At 41.9% G+C, this 23,327-nt stretch overlaps 2 protein-coding genes across 10 annotated transcripts in view; one reads left to right on the forward strand and one right to left on the reverse strand.

The window, feature by feature from the left end:
• The first annotated feature begins 675 nt into the window (after window positions 1-675).
• On the forward strand, window positions 676-23,186 carry LOC122779653 (RNA-binding protein 4-like). Of its 5 annotated transcripts, XR_006361595.1 has the most exons (10): window positions 676-712; window positions 1,912-2,091; window positions 2,891-3,075; window positions 3,355-3,525; window positions 3,618-3,727; window positions 3,829-4,104; window positions 4,190-4,419; window positions 4,618-7,673; window positions 8,831-8,913; window positions 21,848-23,186. XR_006361595.1 is itself a non-coding variant. In XM_044042215.1 (9 exons), the coding sequence occupies exons 2-9, from the start codon at window positions 1,931-1,933 to the stop codon at window positions 7,545-7,547; spliced, it is 1,524 nt and encodes a 507-aa protein (XP_043898150.1). In that variant the 5' UTR covers window positions 676-712; window positions 1,912-1,930; the 3' UTR covers window positions 7,548-8,386. The 5 variants fall into 5 exon arrangements, 3 of the variants coding, with proteins under 3 accessions (XP_043898150.1, XP_043898148.1, XP_043898149.1); XR_006361596.1 differs by lacking the exon at window positions 8,831-8,913; XM_044042215.1 differs by lacking the exons at window positions 8,831-8,913; window positions 21,848-23,186 and having other exon boundaries at window positions 4,618-5,004; window positions 7,544-8,386.
• The window catches only part of LOC122779652 (phosphatidylinositol-binding clathrin assembly protein-like), a 30,475-nt gene continuing 16,149 nt past the window's right edge, over window positions 9,002-23,327 (reverse strand). The window contains exons 8-19 of one of the 5 annotated variants that reach the window (XM_044042210.1): window positions 22,061-22,102; window positions 20,145-20,230; window positions 19,466-19,529; window positions 18,923-19,056; window positions 18,659-18,756; window positions 18,341-18,454; window positions 18,217-18,247; window positions 17,803-17,965; window positions 16,817-16,840; window positions 16,076-16,132; window positions 15,838-15,957; window positions 9,002-14,200 (exon numbers count right to left, since the gene is read on the reverse strand). In XM_044042210.1, the coding sequence (XP_043898145.1) occupies window positions 14,186-14,200; window positions 15,838-15,957; window positions 16,076-16,132; window positions 16,817-16,840; window positions 17,803-17,965; window positions 18,217-18,247; window positions 18,341-18,454; window positions 18,659-18,756; window positions 18,923-19,056; window positions 19,466-19,529; window positions 20,145-20,230; window positions 22,061-22,102 (948 nt within the window). In that variant the 3' untranslated portion in view covers window positions 9,002-14,185. Of the gene's footprint in view, window positions 14,201-15,837; window positions 15,958-16,075; window positions 16,133-16,816; window positions 16,841-17,802; window positions 17,966-18,216; window positions 18,248-18,340; window positions 18,455-18,658; window positions 18,757-18,922; window positions 19,057-19,465; window positions 19,569-20,144; window positions 20,231-22,060; window positions 22,103-23,327 lie in introns of all 5 variants that reach the window. The other 4 variants (XM_044042209.1, XM_044042208.1, XM_044042212.1 and 1 more) reach the window with 4 other exon arrangements.

Consider the following 23,327-nt stretch of genomic DNA (forward strand, 5'->3'; position numbering starts at 1 on the left):
TATTGTAGTATAGCACAGTAATAATTTAGTAATTTAATAGTATAGTAGAGTATAATACAGTATCGTAATAGTATAGTACAGTACAGTACAGTTCATTATATTAATAGTATAGTATAGCATAGTATAATATAGTATATACTAGTTATAGTGTATTTATATAATAGCATGGCATAGTACAGTACAGTATAGTATGGTAAAGTATATAATAGTACAGTACATTATAGTATAGGATACAATAGTATGGTATATCATAGTACAGCATGGTAGAGTATAGCATATAATAGTTATAATTTAGTTATAGAATAGCATAGCATAGTATAGTACAATACAGTATAATATAGTAAAGTATAGTACAATATAGCATAGTATAGTATAGTATTGTAAAGTACAATATAGTACAGTACAGTAAAGTAATAGTATATACAAAATTATTATGATTATTATCCCACAATACATTTTTTATAACCTTTTTGACAATACAATCCTTTCAATACATTGAAAATATTGTTTGCCATATCATAATGGATCATTTGTTTTTTTGACATAAAAAAACTAATTGGACGCAACAATAAATAGTTTGTCATTTCTGCCACTTTTACTCTGGACACTTTTATTCTGAAAGGACAGATCACTTGGTTGTATGTGTGTGTCCGCAGTGTAAAGCGGAAACGGATGTGAGGTTTGAAATACGGCTGCTACAGGACCGCGTTGGGTAAGAAGTCTGTGTACTGTGCTAAATTAATCAATGCTTTCCCGTCTTTTTTAGACGGCCCTTGACACACTACACGCGTCGTCGTTGTATTTAGTGACCGCTCATGTGTATTATATAAATCTATATTTTGTGTAGTACAATCATCCACTATGATAAAACCACCTCGTCAGCATTAGCTACCTAGCTTAGCCAGCGTTAGCTACATCGCTAATGTTGTCGCGTTTAACAAGATGGCCAGTAGTTGGTTTTTTTTAGCTAACTTTTTTACATATACGGCCTTAAAATAATCTCACAGACACGGTTTAGTGTTACTCTTACGGGTGGCGACTGGTATTGACTTGTACGTCAAGCTAATTAACCGATTTTTAGCAGCTTTTGGTTAATTTATGCCGCGAAAGTTGATGGTTTCATTAGCTTAGCTACCACCCTATAATATCACCCCAGCTGAACATAATCGGCATTAGTCCGTTTTCATTTTGAAGAAGGAAAATAAATAGAGACAGCAGCACAGTTTTGTAATGCTGAAATACATGGCAGGGGGAGTGGGATGTAGTCAATAATAGCGGATGCCATTGTAGTTTTTATAGGCGAGTATGATAGACGAGGTAAAAAGTGACAATTTCCAGAATGAGATTTGTTGTTCACATTTTGGGTATGCGTTTTGGGTAAGCGTTTGTTTTCAGAAAATATAGTGAGGGAAGTTTTTATTTCAAAAAAATCATATAGTAGCAGACGAACGGGTCCGCAGAAAGGTCACATGTAGTTGGAAAATAAGGTATCTGGAAGTCTAACCCTTTTGCCAGCCACTGTAACGTGAAAGGGGGGTCTTAAGTTTATCTCCATATATAATATGTGCTCGATGATTTGTAAAGAAATCACATTTGTGTGTGTTTCTTAGCTGTGTCTTTGTAAATGTTAATGTGTTTATATTGTCCTGTTTGTTTTAAATTTAATTTAAGATGCAACTCACAACGAGATCACTAAGCTCTTTGCTCCATGTGGAGAGATCAACACCTGCTCATTGCAGTTGTTTGTTTGAAATTTTATTTAGTTTTATAACCCACTTTTCCCTGCCTTTTGTACAGAAGAATCTATTCTGTATGGTTAAATAAAGGTTAAATAAATATACACAACTAGAGCTAAATGGAGTTACTTGAAGTACTACACTAAGCCAATTCTTCCTGTTTCCTTTCTTTCAGATGTCTGGTCGATGCAGAAATGAGTGGTGACGGCATTAAGTTGTTTGTGGGGAACCTTCCTTTAGATGCAACTCACGACGAGATCACTAAGCTCTTTGCGCCATATGGAGAGATCAACACCTGCTCATTGCTCAGGCAGTATGCCTTTGTCACCCTTAAGGGAGAAGGGGCAGCAGACAGGTATTCAACTTTACAAATTACCAGTATGTGATATAATGCACAGGTCAGGAATGAAGGTAAAGTGGGATTTGCATGAAAAGTAAACATGCATATCTTTCAAAATCAAAATGAGGAGTATTGTGTTGTGGTTTAGTTGTATTGAAATATTAATGTTAAAATGTTCTGAAATCACTGTATCTGGTTTCATTGCACTTTTTTGCATCTACCTTTTATTAAGTCAGAAACCTTTCTCATCTTCCACAAGTGTATGTAAATGATCTGTTTTTCTATCTAATTTTCTTGTGTATATTGAAAATGTGCATAAAAACAGTCTCATAAAAACTCACTATGTGTTGCCAGTGTTCCAGCACTAATAAAGTTTGATAGTTATGTTTATTAAGCAATCTGTGCTCTTTATATCTCCATATAACTGTGTTAACAGTTGTTATAGTGCAGCACATTTTATGACAAAAAACACTCTGCATCTGAGATGTAAGAGCCAAAAAGCAAAAGTTTAATAAGTCTTGAGTTTGAGCGTTGGTATTTTCTTGTAAGGTTTACAGAAACTCATTAAGTTTTAACATTTACATACTAAAACCCACAAGCCTTTTGGCTTCTGTAGTGCTACTGAGTTTATCAGTATGTACAGTTGTACAAATGTCACTTCAATTGTTCCTAAGGCTGGCAGGTGGCAGCTTGTGCTTTTTGGTTTCATCTCCTATTCTGTAAAGCATTATATCACCTTAAGCATTAGCTATAAAGTCTGTTAGTGTTTCCCTGTTGTACACATGATGATGAAAATTGTCACTACTTCTTTCAGGGCCATACGGCATCTTGATGGGAAAGAGTACAGAGGCAGGCCCCTTGTGGTAGAAGAATCCCGCGCACGCCCACCCAACTCAACCAAAGTGTTTGTGGGCAACATCAGTGCGACATGTTCAGCAGATGACTTGCACGGGCTTTTCTCAACCTTCGGAAGAGTTTTAGACTGTGATAAAGTCAAAGGTGTGTTAGAAATCAAATGACCTATGTGGCGTTAGATTAGATTTTTCAGATTTCTGGTTCTGCAATAAATTGTGATGAATTATTTTGCTTGAGTAATGTATGGTGACATTAATGGACACATTGAAGTACTTTTATATAAGGCAAGGGTGTGATACATTACAAGAAATATCAATGCAATATTTCCTATAATTCTGGACAAATTGTGACCGTTAAAATATGACACTTCATTTTGAAATCAGTCTAATGCTAACACCTCTCTCACTGCTCTGCTGTCTACAGCCAGATTATGCTCAAATGTAGGCTATGCCTTTGTGCATATGGAGAGGAAGGAGGAAGCTGTAGTTGCCATTGAGGCACTTAACGGGACCATGTTCAAAGGGCGTCAGTTGGCTGTAGAACTGTCCAAAGCTCAGCCGTTGGTCAACCAGTTTGGATCAGCAGGAAATGCAGGTACTGTCTGGTCACTGTGAAGAATGAATTGTTTTGAATTAAAGTGGAGGAAAAAAGGTATAACGCTCACGTGACATATTTTCCTCTCTCAGGTGGCAGAGAGGGTCTTCTGCCTCGACCACCTCCATCGTTAGAGCATCATCAGAGTCAAGCAGCTGTTTTAGCAGCTGCGGCTGCAGCAGCCGCTGGGCTGCCCATACAAGTATGTATTCTTCAACAGGACGGACATTTTCATGAAATGTTTTTTTTAGGTGATGTATGTTTGGTTTTTAAATGTCTAGTGTCTTTTGTCTTTCTTTGCAGGTTCAACAAAGTGTCCACAACTCATTTTACAACACCACAGCCACTGACCCCACCTACGCCGCTCTGAAGGGCATTACAAGTGCGAGAGGTGCCGATGGCGTGATATATGGTGCTCTTGCCAGCCAGGTGTACGGATCTGTTGCTGACCAGGTGTACAGTGATCTGGCCAATCACACTCCCGCACCCGCAGTTGAAGAAGTCGAGCCACCGTCTGGACCAGATCCAACCACACTTTTCGAGGCTGCAAGAGCCAAGTTCTTTCAGGAAGGACAGAAGGTCTTATATTTTTTTATTTGTGCAAACTTGTATAATGACATTCTCTGTGTGTATTACTATTGTATAACTATTTTGTTTATATTAGGTTCTGGCAGAGCAGCAGGTAGGGAGAAAGGGAGCTGCATCTTCAGAGAGTGAGCGGGACCGCAGCCCAATTAGAGGAAATCGAGCCCCCCTCCTCCCAGACCCCGTTCCGGGTTCCTTCGCTCAGGTGCGATCCAAACGACGTGCCCTGCTGCCGACACCGCCCGGAGTCACAGAAGAAGCAGCCCCGGCTGCCACCACAACACCTGAAGGGTCAGATCCTGTTGCTAGGTACTTAGTACCACCTTTATTATCAGATGGAGACAGAAGGAAAATAATCATGCTAAACCTGTGTCCACATATAACAGCAGTGATAGTAGTTCATCTGCTGAGCATATTTGAAAGTTATAGAATGCTTTTCAAACATCAAAGTGAAATATCTACTAACCTTGCTTTTCTCTGTCTCCTCAACAATACCCTGTGCTCCAGGTCTTACACAGAGTACTACCAGCAAATGCACCAATACCAACAATATCAGCAGTACCAACAACAGTACCAGTACCTCCAGTATGCCTACACCAATCCTCCTCCCCCACCTCCGCCTCCACCAGCCACCACACAGGCTCAGGCCTCCACCACAGCCCCTCCACCCCCAGGGACATACACCGCACCCACAACATATGCTGCATCGGAAGCCTACCCACCACCAGGAACATACAGCACTTCAGGAAGTTACAATGCCTCCACGGGGAGCTACGACGCCTCATCGGGAAGCTACGACAGCTCGGCAGGCTATGACGCATCCGGAGGCTACGGAGCATATGATTCATCTGGAGCTTACGCAGCAGCAGCGGGAAGCTACTCCACATCCACACCGTATGAGCAGACACCCGCACACGGGCAACCCATGCCCCAGCGCCATGATTACCCTTACCACACGCCAGAACCCCCTTATCGATAGTCCCATCCCCCCGCACACTCTTTCCACACTGCAGATCTGTGAGCGTGTGTGACATGTGTGCGTGCACATGTGAGTGTGAGTGTGTGCATGTGTACTTACATAAGGGACAGTTAAAACAGAAAAATCAGAGAGGGAGCGAGGTTGTAATTTGACTGAAGCATCTCCTCTGTTGTACATTTTAACCTCGACTGTAACTACTCAGCTTGTCAGTTAATGGCAGTTAAGTGGAGGATGAAGTGGATACAGGTGCAGATGAGCGGGGAAGCTAATACAACATCATCCAGAGTTCCGTTTCCTTTTTTTTTGTAAGGCATTGTAGAGGCAGAGCTGGTTGAGGCGTTTATTTGGTTAAGTTAAACTTTGGTTTGGAACCTGTTTCTTGGATCGAGGCCTCTTACATACTCTACATAAAAACCTGCACAAACTTGTTTCTGTTTTTAACTTCAACCAACGTTATCACATATTTTAGGTCACAAAAACTACCTGTACTGTACTTCTCAATAATTAAACAAATATTTGGTGAAACTGAAAAATTCTTGTCTTGGAGAAATTCAGATCTGTACAGGACCATACGCTTTGATGAAGATAATTCAAAATATAGATATATTTGTGGCCCCACACCCCATTTGTGGAGTATGTAACATGCCTTCATTTGGATTTGACAGTGTAGCCAGTCCGTTTGTCCTGACATTAACAGATTCTATTGTGTTCATACCTTTCCCTGGTAATTACAGAGAAAGGTTTAGTTAATCTGATTATCATTTATGTATATTTTCAGGCTGGTTTCACCGACAGTTTCTTTTTTTTTTCAAGCTACTGAAGCAATTTACAGCATTGCATTTTTTTCGTCCTTTCAACTTTTAAATTGTGGATAGTTTTGGTTTGACAAATCAAAGTCAGTGGGTTGAAGTTGTACGTCAGTCAGATTGTGTTGCAGCCCTCTTTGCTGTATTATGAAGTGATGTTGTGGTCGTCCGCTGATGGGGAAGTTTTTCTTGAGCCCGTCTGTTTTTTTGCGGTGTCAGAATCCTGAGTTAGTTCAACTTGAAACAGATTACAAGTCTTTTGAGTGTGCGTGGTTGAATTTTCATCGTAAGGAGCGACAACCAGGAACCATGGACATAATATGAAAACATGGTTGACATGTTCTAGTTTTTCCTCGCATAGTTCAATCGGACATAGCACTCTGAGCTGTCAAATACAGTATATCATATCAGAGGTTTTGGTTAGAGGTCAGCGTAAAACAAGACATTTTTAAGATATTTCGTCATAGTCGTTAACATTTCTTAATTATTTAGGATTTGTCTTGAATCACTGTCGGAGCATCTTGACAGAGTGCAACAACATAACCCCGTCTGAATATGTTTTTGTGTTTGAATGTATAAAAGCCATAAGAATGGCACCAAATATTGTTTGATGATTTAGGAATCATAGCTTTAATTGATCCTGAAATTTCCATTCGTTCCTGTAGTGGTTTTGTTCTGCGCTCATCACATGCTCACATTGGTAACCAGTGGTGATTTTACAGGGCAAGTTCAACGAGTTATCATACCAGAAACTTTACTACTGGAATAAATATTGTAATCTGACAATTTCAACCAGCATTTGCTAAGAATCTATACTATTCTTGTTAAAATGAATGTATTTATTCCCGAACAGCTGAAGATGATGAGGAGATGAGATGAAGTAGGACTGTTGAGTTTTGTCGCACCAGGCAAGGCTGTTTTGTATGTCTGAAAACGATTATTGTCATGCTTGAGGCGCGTAGTGGGTGGCAGGAAGCCACTCTGGCATACATGTGAATGAACCTCAATCAGATGTTGCATCCAAATTGAAGTGCACATTATGGAAATTGTCGAAGAAAGGGGAGAAATGATTTGAGCTCAAAGTGGGTATGAGTTTGTCAGTGTGGTGCACTGGTGTGTTGCTAATACTTGAAGTTTAGCCCTCTTCGTTGATTGGATACGGTATGACAGTTCCGGTGCTTCAGGTGAACAAGAAGGTTATTTTGAACTTAGTAACAGCAGACTTTCTCGAACAGCAGTGAGAAGTGCTGGTGACCTTTCCTTTACCCTCTTCTGATCTCAACACACACAACCACACAGCCAGGATCACTGCCTTTCTCTTATTTCATATCACACCGACAGAGGTGTTTGACTCCACGCATATTTGACTTGGGTTCATTTATCCATTTAACACGCATCACACGTGCAAATGCTACTAATGCACACCTGACTCCACCTTAAATTTACATTCATGGCTGTACCACACACACTAGTTACTCATCCTATTTCATATTCGCCACTTGAGTTGGTTGTGCTACGCTAGGTTTAAGTGACAGATAAGCCTCTCCACATTTCCACATTATTCCACCTTCTCCTTGTGAACTGTTAGTTGCATGCCTTGTTGTTGCTGCTGCTCCAGCCACCTTCTTCCTCTTGCTGATTATTGCAGCTAGAGTGGGAGGGAGCCAAACTGAGCCCTTGCCCTGGACGTACGCCACACGCAGCTGTAGCGTGGGATGGGGATAACAGCAGCCTTAGGCCTGAAACTGCTGTGGACGATGGGGTGTCCCCCCACTAAGGTAACCACTCAGACCACACACTTCTGCCCCTCCCCGAAACATGCGTATACACTGACAGACACACTCATACACACAGACCGCTACACCTTTGCCCACAACCTCCCTATTCTGCATCTGTCATCAGGGATATTTTTGTTAGGATTAACTGGATCTCCCGTCCTTTTTTTTTTTGTTATTTTTAAATTGGGAGTTATCCTTTTTTTCCTGCTTTTCAATTTTCTTGATAATATTCTGACATTTTCCCTCATACATTCCAGCTCCCATCATAGTGACTGCTCGAAACACCGTCTTTTGAGGACACGTAGGCCGTCTTTTAGTCTAAATCTGCACCCTGTCATTCGAACATCCCGTATCTGACCTCCTGTCATTCACCAGTACCGGGCAGCCACATCTAGAGCTGAACATGGGACATGTAGGTAGGATGGGTTGTGTTAGTTTTTGTAAACATGTACCCCCGGGGCCGCTTTGGGGTTAAGTGCCTTGCTCAAGAGCACGTCTGTAGGCCCTAAATTTCAGAGTTGAATAACGCGGCTCAGGATCGATTGCTGGTTCAACGCCTCCCCCTGTCCCCCCCTCGAAAACAACGATTTTCGATGCCACATTCAACCTGTGTGAATGACAATGAACACAAAATCTATCGTTTTGTTTTAAATTACATTTTGTTCCATGTTATTTGAAATGCTTAATTATCAATAAATGACTTTCATCTGAAATTTAGCTTCTCTGTGTGAATATTTTGAAGCTGTCTTTTTAGTGTTGGTTTTCTTTCTGTAGATGTTGTTTACAGAGTGATTGGATGATATATAACCTGGATACTGGTTATATATTACCTGACAGATGCTGAAGTTTAGCATATCTTATGAATAGGTTTGAACTTTTCCATGCAGGAATAAAACAGTTTATAAAGGGGTTCTCTCAGGTCTTTCAACTCCTCAGAGAGTCGTTTTTTTGTGTTTGAAATTAATTTACCTTGGTGACACAAGCTTACTAAATGAGGCCACCGTAGATCAGCAGTTCTAAAGTTTTCAGTCCAAAAATATTTAAGTAGTCGACTTATTTTTAAGAAATCATATACATCATAGACAGGCATAGATTTTATCAGGCGAGTCTTTTGTTCAGTTGCTGAAATCTGTTTTCCTTTCTGTCCCTTCTGGCAGGCATGTTATTAATGAAAGTGAGTGTCCGGGTCCCAGCATGATTGATGGATACAGTGGCGTGCTTGTTAAAGTCGTTGATAACAGTGAGTCAGTACCTCACACAACCACACGTCAGACAAACCCTGAACTGTCCTTTTCACAGATTTGTGGAGGAGTCATCAAATGACAGTATTAGAGCTTGGCATCAGATGACATTTTATTCCATTTTCTTCCAAAAACATCAACCTATGCTTCTCAAATAAAAACCAATCATTTGATAACAATCCAAACCTGTAAATAATTTAATCACTTTGATATACAAAAAGAAATTAAGAGGAAATTGAAGGTGTGGAACCTCACTCCCTGCTAATTTATCATGGACACTGCTGAATTTCATGATCTCAACGATGGCAGTTTACAGTTGGATGGTAAAAGGAAAAAAAAAAGTGTATGGTGAACACGGTATACACAATACTGAAAATACTGTAGTATAATTTAACAAGACGTCCAGTGCACTGGAATAGACAAAGGGTAGAGCATTGATTTGAAGAGACATCATGCATCTGGCAAATCCACAAAAATGCACCGTCCGCTCTAATAACGTTTGAATTCCAGCTGCTGGCGTCGTCCAGTGTTGTAGCTTCGGTGATGAATACAAAGTCCTGTTTTGTGTGGATCCCTATCAAGTATCTGCAGACACTTGAGTCAACAGTAGATGTGCTTCTGAGTATTCAATCACAGGAGACAAAATACTCGAAGCAGCACTGCACTAACTACGTCTTGAATTCATCTCCTGTGTCGTTTTGTTCTTGAAAAACAGGGCGGAGTAAAAGTCTAGTGTGTCCTGACGATTAATGTACATATACTGGATTTTAAGTGACAAGTCCAATATATGCGTGAGATAAAATACGTACTCTACCAGACTTCTGTTGCAGTGGGGTTTGTTTTTTTTCAAACTGCAATTCATTAAATACTGTAATTATTAGCTGGACATAAAGTAATTATGCTATTACTCTAACATTGACTTAGCAGAGGAGAAGAAAAATAAGCAAATTCATAAAAAGCTGCTGTCTGTGTGATAGCTAAGTTAAGTACAGGTTAAAGAACTGTATCATTTGATAGTGATCGCTGATCTTGAGCATATGGACAGTGAGGTGTCTCTCAGTCCCTGGAGTCTGGACAGTAAATCTCGGAGAAACTTTTCCAATTAGGCTGTTTGGCAGGAAATAAATACCCACCCAGCTAATGAATTAACATGTTGACGTGAGGAGAATTCTAACAACAGGCAGTAAGTTTGTAAAAGACGACATCGCTGACAGCAGCTTTGAGGTGAGTCGTTGATAACAATGGCTACAAAAATATAGTGTACAGAGACATTACTGACATTGGTGTGTAAGGACGATGTAACCGATCTCAAAAATCTGGCCTGGTTTGCTGGAAGTGTCTCAAAATCAAGTTGGAAACTCGTACAGTGTGTAAAATTTAGCAACATTTATTGTGAGGTGGGATGAAGGAACGTCAGATTCTTAATACTGGCTACAAAGCCACAATGGCGGCTCATTCTGGGGGAAATGGACAAAACAACAATTCATAAAATCAAGCGATTGTACACAAAAATGGCGTATTACTATTTTACCAACAATCTCTGCCAAATGAAAGTAATTTTACCTAAATCTTACACACTGTACTTTTAAGTGGATCTGAGCCTGCTTTCAGGAAAACCACCGAGTGCTTTACAGAATGACTGGACAAACAAGTCCAGTTGATGGCAACAGACAGGACAAGACTTGGCAAACATAAAAAAACACCACACAATGTGGACCAGACCAAACACGTACAGTAATACAGTACTTTGACTTTCAATCACAACCTCCCACAACGCTGCTGGCGTAGTATGAAAAAGGAGCGAGCATTCAAACACAAGTATTGAAAATAGCAACGCTTTAATAAAGAGCGATTTTACAAGACTGCAATGTGTAGCTAGCTAGGTGATAACCGGCATTGACATCCATGGTGTTTTACAAAGATGCAGTTCTGGTAACTGGGTTTGAAGTTTGATGAGTTACTTGCAGGTTGCATTGCTGCATGCGAGACAGCCTTCAAACAGTTACGGACCCCTACATTGTAAAACATGGTTGATTATGAATGTCAATGAACGTTGTCATGTCGAGAGGTAAGTAAAAAAAAAAATCTTGTGAAGAAATTTCCTTAACGTTTTCCAAACACACCGGTAAGTGAGAGTTCACACAATGGTCATGCTTTTACCGAGCACACAAGCCAATAAAAAGACGACACTTAATCATGCAAAAGAAAGACAGTTTGTTTTTTTTTTTGTCTAAAAATAAAAAGAACAGAAATCCTTTTTGAGTTCTGATATCGTCCATCCGTCGTGACCTTGAATAAGTAGAAGAAGCTGCGCTTTGATGATGACTTTGGTGCAAAAAAATGTTCCTGTTTCGAAGAGGACAGACCCTGTCCTGTCCACTCCCTCGATGAAGACACTCTTGGTGTAGACCAGTTGTGATAATTTACCCTTGACCCCCCCCACCCCAAAAACCCCAACCCCCTTCCTCCTCAAGATGGACATAAACATCACAAACATCAACCCTGCCCATCCCCACCCGTCCCTGGATGATGACACCTTCAAAATACAACCATTCAAACACAGATACAGCAATAAATTGTCCCACGTACAGTAATGTCATCCAATGGGGCTTCAATCACTTAACAGAGAGAGCACGTCTAAAAACACATGAACAGCATTACCTATATACAGAGGACACGGTAACAGTCAGAGGTTGGCCCAGGATGGATCGAACTGCGTTGTAGAATGAAGTGCACTATGAAAAGAGCATTCGGCTGACGGAGAAAGACAAACCACTGGAACAAGAGTGATGGGAGTGAAATAACTTTCCATAGGAGATATCCAAATGTCTACGGCTACGGCTTATTTAGAAACCTCGTCTGCTCGGTGAGGATTTCTAACACAGAGGTGTCTCTGCTGGTGGAGGAGTGGTAGTAGCTGCAGGCACAGAGGGAGAGGGTTTTTCACCAATCCAGCAGGTTACCGTTCAACGATTTGAACCGTAGCGACGCGTCACAGAACAGTCCACATTTTTGTTAGAAATCGCCACCCTGTGCAGCGCGAACTGTCGGGGACCAGATTTACTTTGAGATCCCAGGTCGTACGACTCTGGGTTCTCTTCTTCTTGCATTTTCATCCCCTCAGGCGAGTGAGCATAGAGTACACCTCGAGTCGATGTGGTGGACAGATGGGCAAGGTCACAATAGCGCTCACTGCTAAGTTAGTACACGCTACCAGCTCGCCAGAGTCCTTTTACTCTCTAACCGAGAAACATGACCCTGTTTATCTCTACGGGAAGGCATGAGCACACAAACACACGTACAGTACATGTACATAGAACAGACACGATCAATAGAAAACAACGTCACCCCCACTCAATTATTGCCCCTTTCAACTGTACATCCCAGCAATGATTTTAGATTTTGTGCAGCAGAGTGTTATTCCCTCTTTGAAGGTTTGTGCTATAAATGTGTGGATATATTTCTATATATCATCTGTCACTGGGTCCAGCTTGACCTTGGGTTTGCAAGAAAAGCCACATTAACATTAAACGTTTCATTAAGTTCCTCCCCCCCTCCCCCCCCCGCGCCTCTGACTGTCCGAAATGATCTGTGTGTCGTCACTGCAGGCGTTACCCACGGTCGTGACTGGCAGATTATTCCCTCAGTTGCTTTTCCAAGAATCTGGTCTTCAGTTGTCTCCTCAAACTGACCTTTAACTATCCTGCCCACAAATGTTAACATTACATTAGTGGTTTTTATCTCTATGTTCCTTCACGCGTAGGTGAGACAACTGCTGCACTAATTAGCCCGTTTTTTTGGAGAGTAGTGGGACTTCAAAAGATACGAATTTGGGGCGAAGAAGAATGCTTGGGACAGGGAGTAAATCTTACAATTGAGAATTAGACCTACTCTGATTGGCAAGATAGAGAATCATCTCCGTATATATCCAGTCACATCTCCCATCTTGCTCTCAGTGCATTTTTCACTACTTTTAGAGCAGTACTGGTAAAACAACCGGTGAAAAGAAAAGGCATTCTGTACAGAAACCTGATAGACACACAAGAGGTACAACACTACAGCAGGAAACAGCTTCTAAACAAGCTACAGATGTGTGGAAAAGACAATAACAGGGTTGCATGGTATTGCACAGCTGTAGAGGAGGAGAAACAAAAAGAAAGAAAAGATACAGTGTGTACAGCATGTCCCCAAGTAGCAAAGTTAGTGTAAGAGGTTTGTTTACATCCAAATATGATGCCTGGCTGTGGCTCAGTGCTTTCATCAGTTAGTTCCAGTGCAGTAACACGTTGGTACCTGGCAACACAGTAATGACATCAGGTACCAAAAGAGAAACAGACAGTACATAACTTACACAGCTACGTCCACGTCCACGTCCACCCCCACACACACGTACACACAAACATGCGTGCCGGCAAATGATCGTTCCACGCCAGATTCTTAAATGTGAGGTTGGCAATTTAGAACAAATTGAGCTCTTAAAAATGACTCACATGGTAATGTTGATGCAGCACACTGAAATGTAGAAAAAGGGACACATACACACACACACACACACACACACGTGCGCATTCAAATCAACAAATCGATCGCTCCCCGACATCAGCTGACGGATGACGCGCAACCGGGAAACCAATCGGAACAAGATGCTAAAATTCACCCACACTGACGCACACCCTTGGCAAAGTTCACATTGAGTAAAGTGCCAGCAAACGATCCAATCGGGGAAAGAGACGCGCGCCCTCTCCAGGTTTGATTCAGTTGTGGGACGGAGAGTGATGTGGGTTCAGTTTTTATAGAGGAAATAATCTGGATGAGGAGGCCGGGAAGTGGCAGCTGAGCTGCTGCACTTCCATTAGAGCTGTCAGTTTTTCGTAGTGACATCACAGGTCATATTCACCGTCTGAACTGGCAAATCAAACAGGATGAGTGGGACTGACATGGGGCCCTCTAGTGCCCCGGCATTACAGATTCAAAGACAGTGAGATCAGTAGTCACACGGAGAGAGGAGAGGTGATTAGAGGGTCAGGCGACGTAGGAATAGAGATCAGCTTTTCATCCCTTATCCGTCCTCTGATCCTCTCTCCTTCATCCTCACCCCTCCCTTTTTCTCTCTCTGTCTTCGTCATTCTTCCTCCTGCACGGCCGTTTGGTTCTGGATGCATTTTTCTTTCGACTCCTTCTCTTCCGTCTCTTCCCTCTTGCCTTTTCTCTCTCTCTCTTTCTCTCTCTCTTTTTTTTTCCACCTTTGCTGCCATGGTTACAACATCATCCCTACATGAAGTGCATCTGCAGAGGACAGGGCGAGAACAGAGAGTAATTTAGTTCAACAAACACCTCATCGCTTGCTCAGGCATCTATTGACAGGCGTATTACCTGCCGCAGTGCCAAGAAAACAGCCTCGCAGTGACGCGAATGCTCCGGCAGCAATTACATCGCTCTGCTTTGTTTTGAATAAATGGCCAAAATACGCTTGTTTATTCTGCAGGGAGTCTTGTCGCCGTACCGACCAATGATTTCACACTGGAAATCAATCCCCTGATCAAATTTGAAATGATCAGCTGACAGGAGAGGAGTCCTCTGTCTGCAAAGGTCCACAGCTCAAGTGCTGCTAATCAATCATTAAGAGTAAATATGGCTGAATTACTCCAGGGGACTTGGAGACATGCGTCGGTCTTAAAAGTCCACCATTGATTCTTAGTGTAACCTTGTATTTTACATCAGGATATTACCTATGAAGTTGTCGGGTAGAAATGCCTCTTGCGACTTTAAACTACACAGTTCAGCCCATAAAGGCAAGAGCAGCCAAATATCTGATCGAATTTAATCTCAGTTGTTTTTTTATGTCATCTGTACATTTATGACGTTATAAACTGACACCCCCGACAAATAACTGAAAGTATTTACGAGGCTGGAGTTTCAACCTTCAGGTTGACAAATACAGTACGTGTTCCTGTTAAATGTGTATTTATGGGTCGCTCCCGCCTCCACTGATCTGTATTGCAGATGAAAGACATTTAGCCCTGCAGAGGAACCTCGCATGCGTTTAAACATCATAAAAAATATGACTGGAAATCTTTATTTGTGCAAGCATAAAGACTGGAAACAGCCCGAAGGTAACAAAGTCGACTTGCGCGCCGCATCTTAAACATCGCTGATTAACATTTTACATCCACTTTGTTGGACAAAAAAAAAAAAAGATGTTATGACGTCTGACAGGAACGAGAGTGGTATCGATCTTTCTACCTAACTCTTGGCACTAAAGCAACGGCACTGACTGTCTTACTCTCAAGGAAGCAGAGTGCCAGAGCCCTAACCAGAGACAACAGGCTGCTGTTGCCACAAGTGGGCAGTAAAATACAAAATGGACGCAAACAGTCGAGAAGAAATGTATTAATTTATCACAGAATGGAACTCTGAGTGATATTGCTTCCACTTTGTATTTATGTCTATAAAGTCTAGCAGTGACTGCCCACAGATTTCCCATTCGTCCCGTCTCTTGGCATTTTTAAGTCCGACCAGCTACGACATGAATTGCGACCATAAAACAATTGATTTGTAAAGTATTATTGGAAAATGTACAAGAATGTGTACATAATTATTCCCAGTGAGGGAACTGCGACGTAACACTGAAAGTTGTGATCACACTTTGGCTTTTCTAATCATAATCAGAGATGTCTTTCATATACGTGCTTAAGGATTGTGGGTAGTGTGACCCATTCAAAATCTCCATTTCGAAAACTTCCAGAACACTATACTGCTAGATTTACCTTTAGTTTCCGTTGCTTGCTCTAATGGCTCTGCAAGGGAGCACATTTTCTCAAAATCGTCTGCTGCTCCTTTTAGCTCATATTTCCCCGCCAAAAAAATTCAAAGTATTTGTATAAAAGTAAAGCTTACAATCTAATATATGGTACGTGTGTTACCTGTGTCCCTGGGATGGGTCCAAAGGGATTGGTAGGTCTCAGGACAGGCTGGTTGTACATGACAGGCTGTGGGGGCATCATGGGAACGCCCCCTATCTGGTGACTCATCTGAGGAGGGAGCTGGCGAGACGGAGAGGATAATGTGTATTTAGATGTAAACCAGACAGTGTTGGCGGCATGTTATTAGAGGATTTGAGACTGTGCGGCTGAGATTGAACTGGAGGAGGCCGTTCCTTACCATTCCATACACAGGCACTTGGGGTGTTGTCATAGGAAAAGCCACTGGTGCTGGAGCCTGCACGGAAAAACACAACAGATCTCTTTCTACCCGATACAATCTTAGAAAATTAGGAAAATAAAACCCGGAGATTGTCAGCCTCATGTCTATTACAGCATGTCAGAGATGCCCCCCAAAGTAAAAGAGAAATGCATTTGTCATCATCTAGCAGTACGTCGAGTATTTTACAGCGAAACTTGTGTAATGTTCAAATACATGTGTAGCATTTGCGTAAGTGTATAATCTAGGGCTGCAACAATTATTTGATAAAACTATTTTAATAATTCAATTTCTTGCTTTTAGTGTTTTTTTCAATAATTAAATGATTTCTCAGCTTCTCAAATGTGAATATTTTCTGGTTTGTGGACAAAACAAGACATACGGGAACATCATCCTTCGAAGTTTTCTGACATTGTACAAACAAACAAGTACTCGATTAATCGAGGAAATAATCAACAGATTAATTGCTAATTGCAGCCCTAGTATAATCGCTTTAAAAGAAAAACTACATGCACGTACATGCCTGTGGTTACGCAAACAGGAACATAGAACGTACAACCCAGGCCTTAGAGAGCGACATCCTTTTTTTAGTCTAGTTAGCGTGAGTGGAGGTCCAGTCTGTCTCAGTCTCACCAGTTCTTACACACTGAACCTTTAAAGCAATGCAATTACGACGATTATGAAAGCATACTGTATACTTACATAGCCAGTATAGATCATCCCATTCTGTGGAAAGATACAGAGGAGGAAACAGGTTTTAAAGCAGGTGTGCATCCAAGAATAAAAGTCTTATTGCCCATAGATCTTCGACAAAGCAGACCTTTAACTCTCCCCTGTGTCCCAGTCACGACAGTCATTCCTATTCCAGTCATGCCACCTGCTTTCCGAACCATTTGTTCAATAAATGGCCGGTTTGAGTTGAGAGGTCAATCAGTGGAAAATTAAAAAATGAAGCCGGATTGAACGGAACAGACATGCAGATAATTAAGATTGGAGCAGAACGGGCGGCGAGGCGCACGAGGGAGATTTGATCAATTTCAGTCCACAACGAGATGATATCGATCATTTAAAGAAGCAGACGTCACGTATAAAATGATGGATTGAACCAAATATAACTTCATTTATGGAAAGACACAGTTGAAGCGTGTAATGCAGACAAGTGAATGTTATGTGATCCTCGTTTAAATGATTCTTCTTTTTAATTTATACACTATCATTTTCTAAGATTAACAATAGTAATTTGTTTACTAAATTGATTGATTGGCAGAAATATAATTACTTGTCGTTCGAATCTTCTTTCAAACTAAATTTTCTAACCTTTCTTCAGTCTTTTCTACTTTGCTGCTTTGTTTTATTTAACTTTTTAATGATTCAGCAGGGCACAGTGATGCTGCTCTTCCACCAGGACACTCGAGCAACCTCTGGCTCGTTTAACTGTGTATTGATGTCTAACCATAAACTGAACGTCGGTGGGTTTCAAACTATTGATCCGGCCAAACAAGCAAACTGTAGATGGTGTTTTTCCACTGTCTTCTGATTGATCCATGCATAAAATATCTTATAGATATATCTGTCAGGTGAATCCACTATGAAAAATAATAATGTAAGAGAAGTCGTTTATATGGAGTGTGGACTTTAAATGCTGCTGCTTTTTACAGCTCAACAAATGACTTATAGTCTAAACTCACGGATAAGAGTGTTTGAGTTACCATCTGAGGGACGGGCATGGGTGCAGGTGCCATGGGATGGGTGGTGTGAGTCCAGTTGGTGCTGGTGCACATGGTCTTTGACTGCCAGCCACTTCCTCCTGTTGGCTTCTTCTCCACCAGCTGACTCCACTGGAGCTCCGGCCTGGTTCACACGGACACACACGGGTCGAGTTTCCATGAAGCAGTTTTTGCGCACACTGTTCCTTATTCAAATCATCATTTCAAACTTCTGCATGTCTGCGGACTAACTCCCACTATTACATTATATAAAACACACATAAATATTTCTTAAATGGGTAAATGGGTGGTGTAAAACTAAAATAAATTATGCCTTGTACACAAGAGCAAACCGTGACCAAACTAAATGGACAAGAGATGTATAACCCCGCTTACTTTTTGGCTGGTGTCCCTCCAAACTGCAAATCTGGGAGAAGAAACCAAAAATTAGAGACATCAGAGACAAGTAAAAAGAGAGAGAGAGAGAAGAATAAATAATAAAGAGAGACTCTGTACTCACTACCAACAAGGTTGGCTAATGAAGAATCCAAATCATTGGGCAGCATTTTCCCAGAGTGCAACGGGGCTCCTGGGCTGTGGATTTGAGTGTGCGGAGCTGGCTTCAGCAGGTCACCTGACATGAGAGGGTTACCATGGAAATGGAGAAAGGAGAAAAGAAGTGAAATGAGTCAAGAGCATGGGCATCAGTGTCAGAGCTTATCCAGCTCTAAGCTGTGTGTGTGTGTGTGTGTGTGTGTGTGTGTGTGTGTGTGTGTGTGTGTGTGTGTGTGTGTGTGTGTGTGTGTGTGTGTGTGTGTGTGTGTGTGTGCGGTCCTACCTCCCCAGGCATTGTTATTGTTGGGCACAGTGTGTGTGGTCTGAATGGGGGTGAAGTTTGGCTGCAGGGTGAACAGCTCACTGGTCAGGTTTGGCACACTGCAGGACGGAAGAGGACAGAGCACGTTTATTTTCCTCCTTTTATTTTAATTCAATTTAAGAAAAATACATTTTACAGTGACAAACAAGGGCAACGGTGAATAAACAAACTCTTCGTTCTGAGTCTTTTCCAGCGTGTTTACACTGTGTGGGATCACACACTCACTGGTTATGGATGGGTACGATGGGCGAGTTCGAGAAGAGATCTGTGGTTCCTCCACTGCTGTTGGCACTGCCCACTGACTGGGCGCTGGGGGACACAGTGGGCGTCTGAATGTCGATCACTTTGTGACCGTCGTCCTGCGCGGAGAGCGTCAAAAGTGAAGAAAAGATTTAGTTTCTAGAAGAATAAGCTCTCCTGGAAAAACAAATAAAGATATACGAAGTGCTGTACTGTACTGTAGCCATTCCCCCCGTGCTTTAAAGGTACTGTGTGTAAGAATTAGTGACATCTAATGGTTTCTGCTTAAAAATGCCAACTGTACGCCACTGAGATTGGTACGGTAGATAGAGCGGTAGAAAGCGGGTGAATGGATGGATATTTTCAGTAATTTCATCGGTTTCTGAAATGCAAGTTTTCGCTGTATAGCTGTAAGTGATAAATATCTAGTCGTTGGATCAGTTTCTGCACTGGCAGGTTGTTCTCGTCCGCTCACCCCTCCCCCACACACACTCATGGGTCATATGTTCATATTGTCTCATGTCTCGCCTTGTGTTGCTGCAGCCTGTTGTCCTCTGTCTTGTCATCCATGCGACTGAGTGAGATGCCAGTGCTGGAGAGAGAGGACACTGTACTGGACAAGGTGCTGGATCTTAAGAGACACACACACGCGCACACACACACATAATACACGCAAACAGACACACAAACACTTCATTTCTGCACCGTTTCAGCTGTGTTGAGTTTGCCATTGCTCTTTTTTACAGAGTCACACTTTTTAGGGCTGTAATGCTCACTGTGACAAAACGGATTAATCAAAAAATAATGAACATGTTTAAACTTTATTACTGCCGTAGAGGGAAATTAACTAAAGTTCACGAAAAACCATTAAAGTCACCACCAAAGTGAATTTATGTACACCCCGCCGTGGCTGTTACTTTTGGCTCAGATCCACAAATGTTAACCAAAAAAATGAAACAGTTCATGAATAGAATTGTGAATTTGCTTTGGCTAAATAAATGACACTATATTCTCATCATGTTTAGATATTGTAATGCAGACATTTCACATATCTAGTCAAAATATGGCAGAAATGGCAGTGAAAATAGTCAGAAACGTGTGCAGATTTACACTTGCCACTCTCTATGTGGTGAATCAGGTCGCGGTGATTTGTCATCGCAGCCACTTTCTAGTAAATCTGAGCAGCATCCGTGTGAGTTGATCCTACCTGCTGGCTGTGGAGATGTCCTTGAGCTTCCTTCCCTCCAGAGAGGCTAGATGCTGCTCCAGAGCCTCCAGGAGAGAGCTAGGAGCCTGAGAGGGGGCAGGGGTGGGGGGGTAAAGGGGGGTGGGAAGGTGGGGGGGCAATATTACAACCACAGCCAAGCTGACAAAGCGGGGCTCATTTTCTTTCTCTCACTCCGCTCTCGTCACCTCCTCATTTTTATCCCACACACTGAAGAAAACGCGCAAACACACAAAGCAGCAGCATAAAAATCAAGACATCACCGTTTCGATTCGTTAGCTACTCTATGTCAGCTCTCCGGACTGTATTTGCGTTTGGTTTCATCAGGTTTGGTTGACCAGCATGCACACATCAGCCTCGGAGCATGCAAGCGAGTCCACAGCAGGACTGACAGGTCGGAACAGATTAGAGCCTAGTTGCTGCGGGGCTCAAGAGGAGGAACACAACAAACACATCTCTGTACCATCTAACAGGCCCATGCAGACACCAGCAGTGCACAGACACTCTCATAACACACACACACACACAAACACGTAGAGAAAATCACAATCCAAAATTTTAGGAGTTAACCCATGGATTCCACTTTAGGATTAAAAGTCAGAATGTCTTTTTTCGATTCGGTTCAGATTAAGCTGCAACTCAGAAAGCTGACAACCATATTTTGTTCCCTCTGGAAGCCAAGGACGTTAACTCGGTGAAATGTAAACATCTGGTGAGAAACCAGGTATACACATTGAGCAGCTGGCCAGCACTTGTTTTAAAGAAGAAGAAAAAAAAAAGAAAAGAAAAAAGAATGGATGGTTTCATTTTGACAACATGTGATACCACGGTTTTCGCCCAGAGTCTCACATTTCAGCACCCGGAGAACACAAGGCAAACACGACAAGCAAAGAAAAGATTTCTCATATACTTATTTTAAGGGGGAAAACGAGAGTAAAATGCGAAATTCTGGATATCCTTCTTCAGAGAAATCTAGAATATGCTAAAGGTTTGAAAGTAAAACAGACACATACAGTATCTAGGGCTCAGTGAAGGCATGGCTCACTATGTTGTTGAATAAGGGCATATAAGGTCTTCATAAGCACTACAAACAGGAAGCGAATTTCAACAGATCGACCCCTCTCAATTTTCCTTTTGTTCTAAATTGTTTGATATTGTAAACGTCCGATTGTGGATAAGAGCATGATATTGCAGTACTTATGATGGCATTATGTGCACCTATCCAAGTCATATTTGCAGAGACCTATTTTATAAAAACCATTCGCTGCTCTCCCCACAGCTAATGCAAAGGGATTTAATCTCTTCAGGAAGATGATTTGAACGCCGCTCATGTGCGCTGTATTTCCTGAAGCTGTGCTGACTTATTTGCGTGATAAGCCTTTTGAGTCGAGACGCACAAGCCTCGATGTTTACATTGGGAAAATGCCAGACAGACTGCTGGAAAAAAAAAATATCCAGGCAGATATGAAGCCTCAGTCATGGGTATCTAAAATAGAAAAAACAAGAGGCTGGGGGGGACGGGGGATGTAAGTCAGCTGCATAAATGCTTAAAATCTTACCTCAAATTTGTTCTTGCAAAGATTCAGAATGAAAAGAATGGAATTTCTGCACTAGTTCTTAGAAATTGTGAAAAACAAAATGCTTTTGCTGGTCTTCATTTATACTTTTCTCTCTCTCTATTCTAGACTGCTGAGGCAGAGAAGGAGACAAAAAGCAGAGGAGTTAAGGAGAGTGAGGAAGAGAGGAGGAGGACGGGGCAGCTGCAGTGTGGGCAGGTCTGTAGGGTGAGTAGGGAACGGGAGCATTTAGAATGAAGCATTATGGGATTGACTGGACGGAGTTTAAATACTGGTGGACTGACTGGTTGATTGACTGATTGAGATGAGATGTAGACTGACCTGTGTGAGATCGGGGCTGTCGCCCTGATCTATCCCAACTCGCTGTGTCACAAAAAAGGAGGAGGAGGAGGAGGAGGAAGGGGGGTGGGGAAGGGAGGAGGGGAGGCAAAATGAAAATAAACCCAATGTAATAACAAAAATGAGGAGTAAAACAAACAAACGAACAAAAAAAATTCCCAACAGATCACAGAGTAAAAAAAGGGAAGAGGCATGTGAAAGAGGAAGAGGAGGAGGAGGAGGAGGGAGAAAGAAGAATCAAACCCAAGCATTCATTACTTCATGCAGTGGCTGGAAAGGAAAACAAATAAAAGACAACAGAGGAGGAAGGGGAGGAGGGCACATGCACACGCGTACAAACACCGATAGATACAGTACACGCACACACACACACACACACACAAATATAAACACGCACACACACTTAGATCTGGAAATGAATGCAGAGCACACCGACTGATTCAACAGGCAGGGCAGAGAGGGCAGACAACAGGTCACGTGACTGTGTGAGGTCAGAAACATCCAAAAAAAGGGAGACACTCAACTAATGTTGACTTTGAACAGAAGGAAAAAGGAAGGGACAACAGATGACACACAAACAGACAAACAAACACACATTTTGTTAGACAGGTAAAATGAATGGGTCCTTAAAGTCAACGTTAGTCTGTTGTTGTTGTTGTTGTCGTTTTTTTTTGTTTTTTTTTTTCTCTTTGGATCAAGCGGCTGCACCCCAAACCTTATTCCAAATGGGAACGAAACCAAGCAGTGTGAAAGCCTTTTTGAAGATGGCGCACGGGATAATGCTATACGCAGTGGACAAAACTGTGAAGCCTACAGCAAGGACTGCAACTGTGAATAACAGCCACGGTAAAGAAAAGTGTACAGTATGTTTATTATTTGGAAAAGGAAAGGGAGGAGATAAAATAAGAAGAAGAGGAGACAGAGATAGAGATAGAGAGAGCTTGCTTGGGCATGCAGTGCAGGCATGTAAACAGGCAGCACGCGAGGGGTCCCTCAGCTGGAAGCTCTACACATGTGTGGCTCTCTGAAAACTCAGCCATTAATCACTGTCTTGGAGTTAACACCTTCCCCCACGACAGCGCAAGAGAAGGACAGGAACAGGAGAAAATATAGATGCAAAAAAAAGAAGAAGAAAGAAATAAGAAATAGATTTGGAAGGTTAGGGAAGAAGAGGAAGCCCATGGAAGCTGATTTACGCTCCAATCCAGGTTGTTAAATATCGACGGTAAATCAGATCCCAAGGGTCACA

The sequence above is a fragment of the Solea senegalensis genome, linkage group LG13 (assembly GCF_019176455.1).
Source record: "Solea senegalensis isolate Sse05_10M linkage group LG13, IFAPA_SoseM_1, whole genome shotgun sequence".
In the NCBI taxonomy this organism is placed as follows: Eukaryota; Metazoa; Chordata; class Actinopteri; order Pleuronectiformes; family Soleidae; genus Solea; species Solea senegalensis.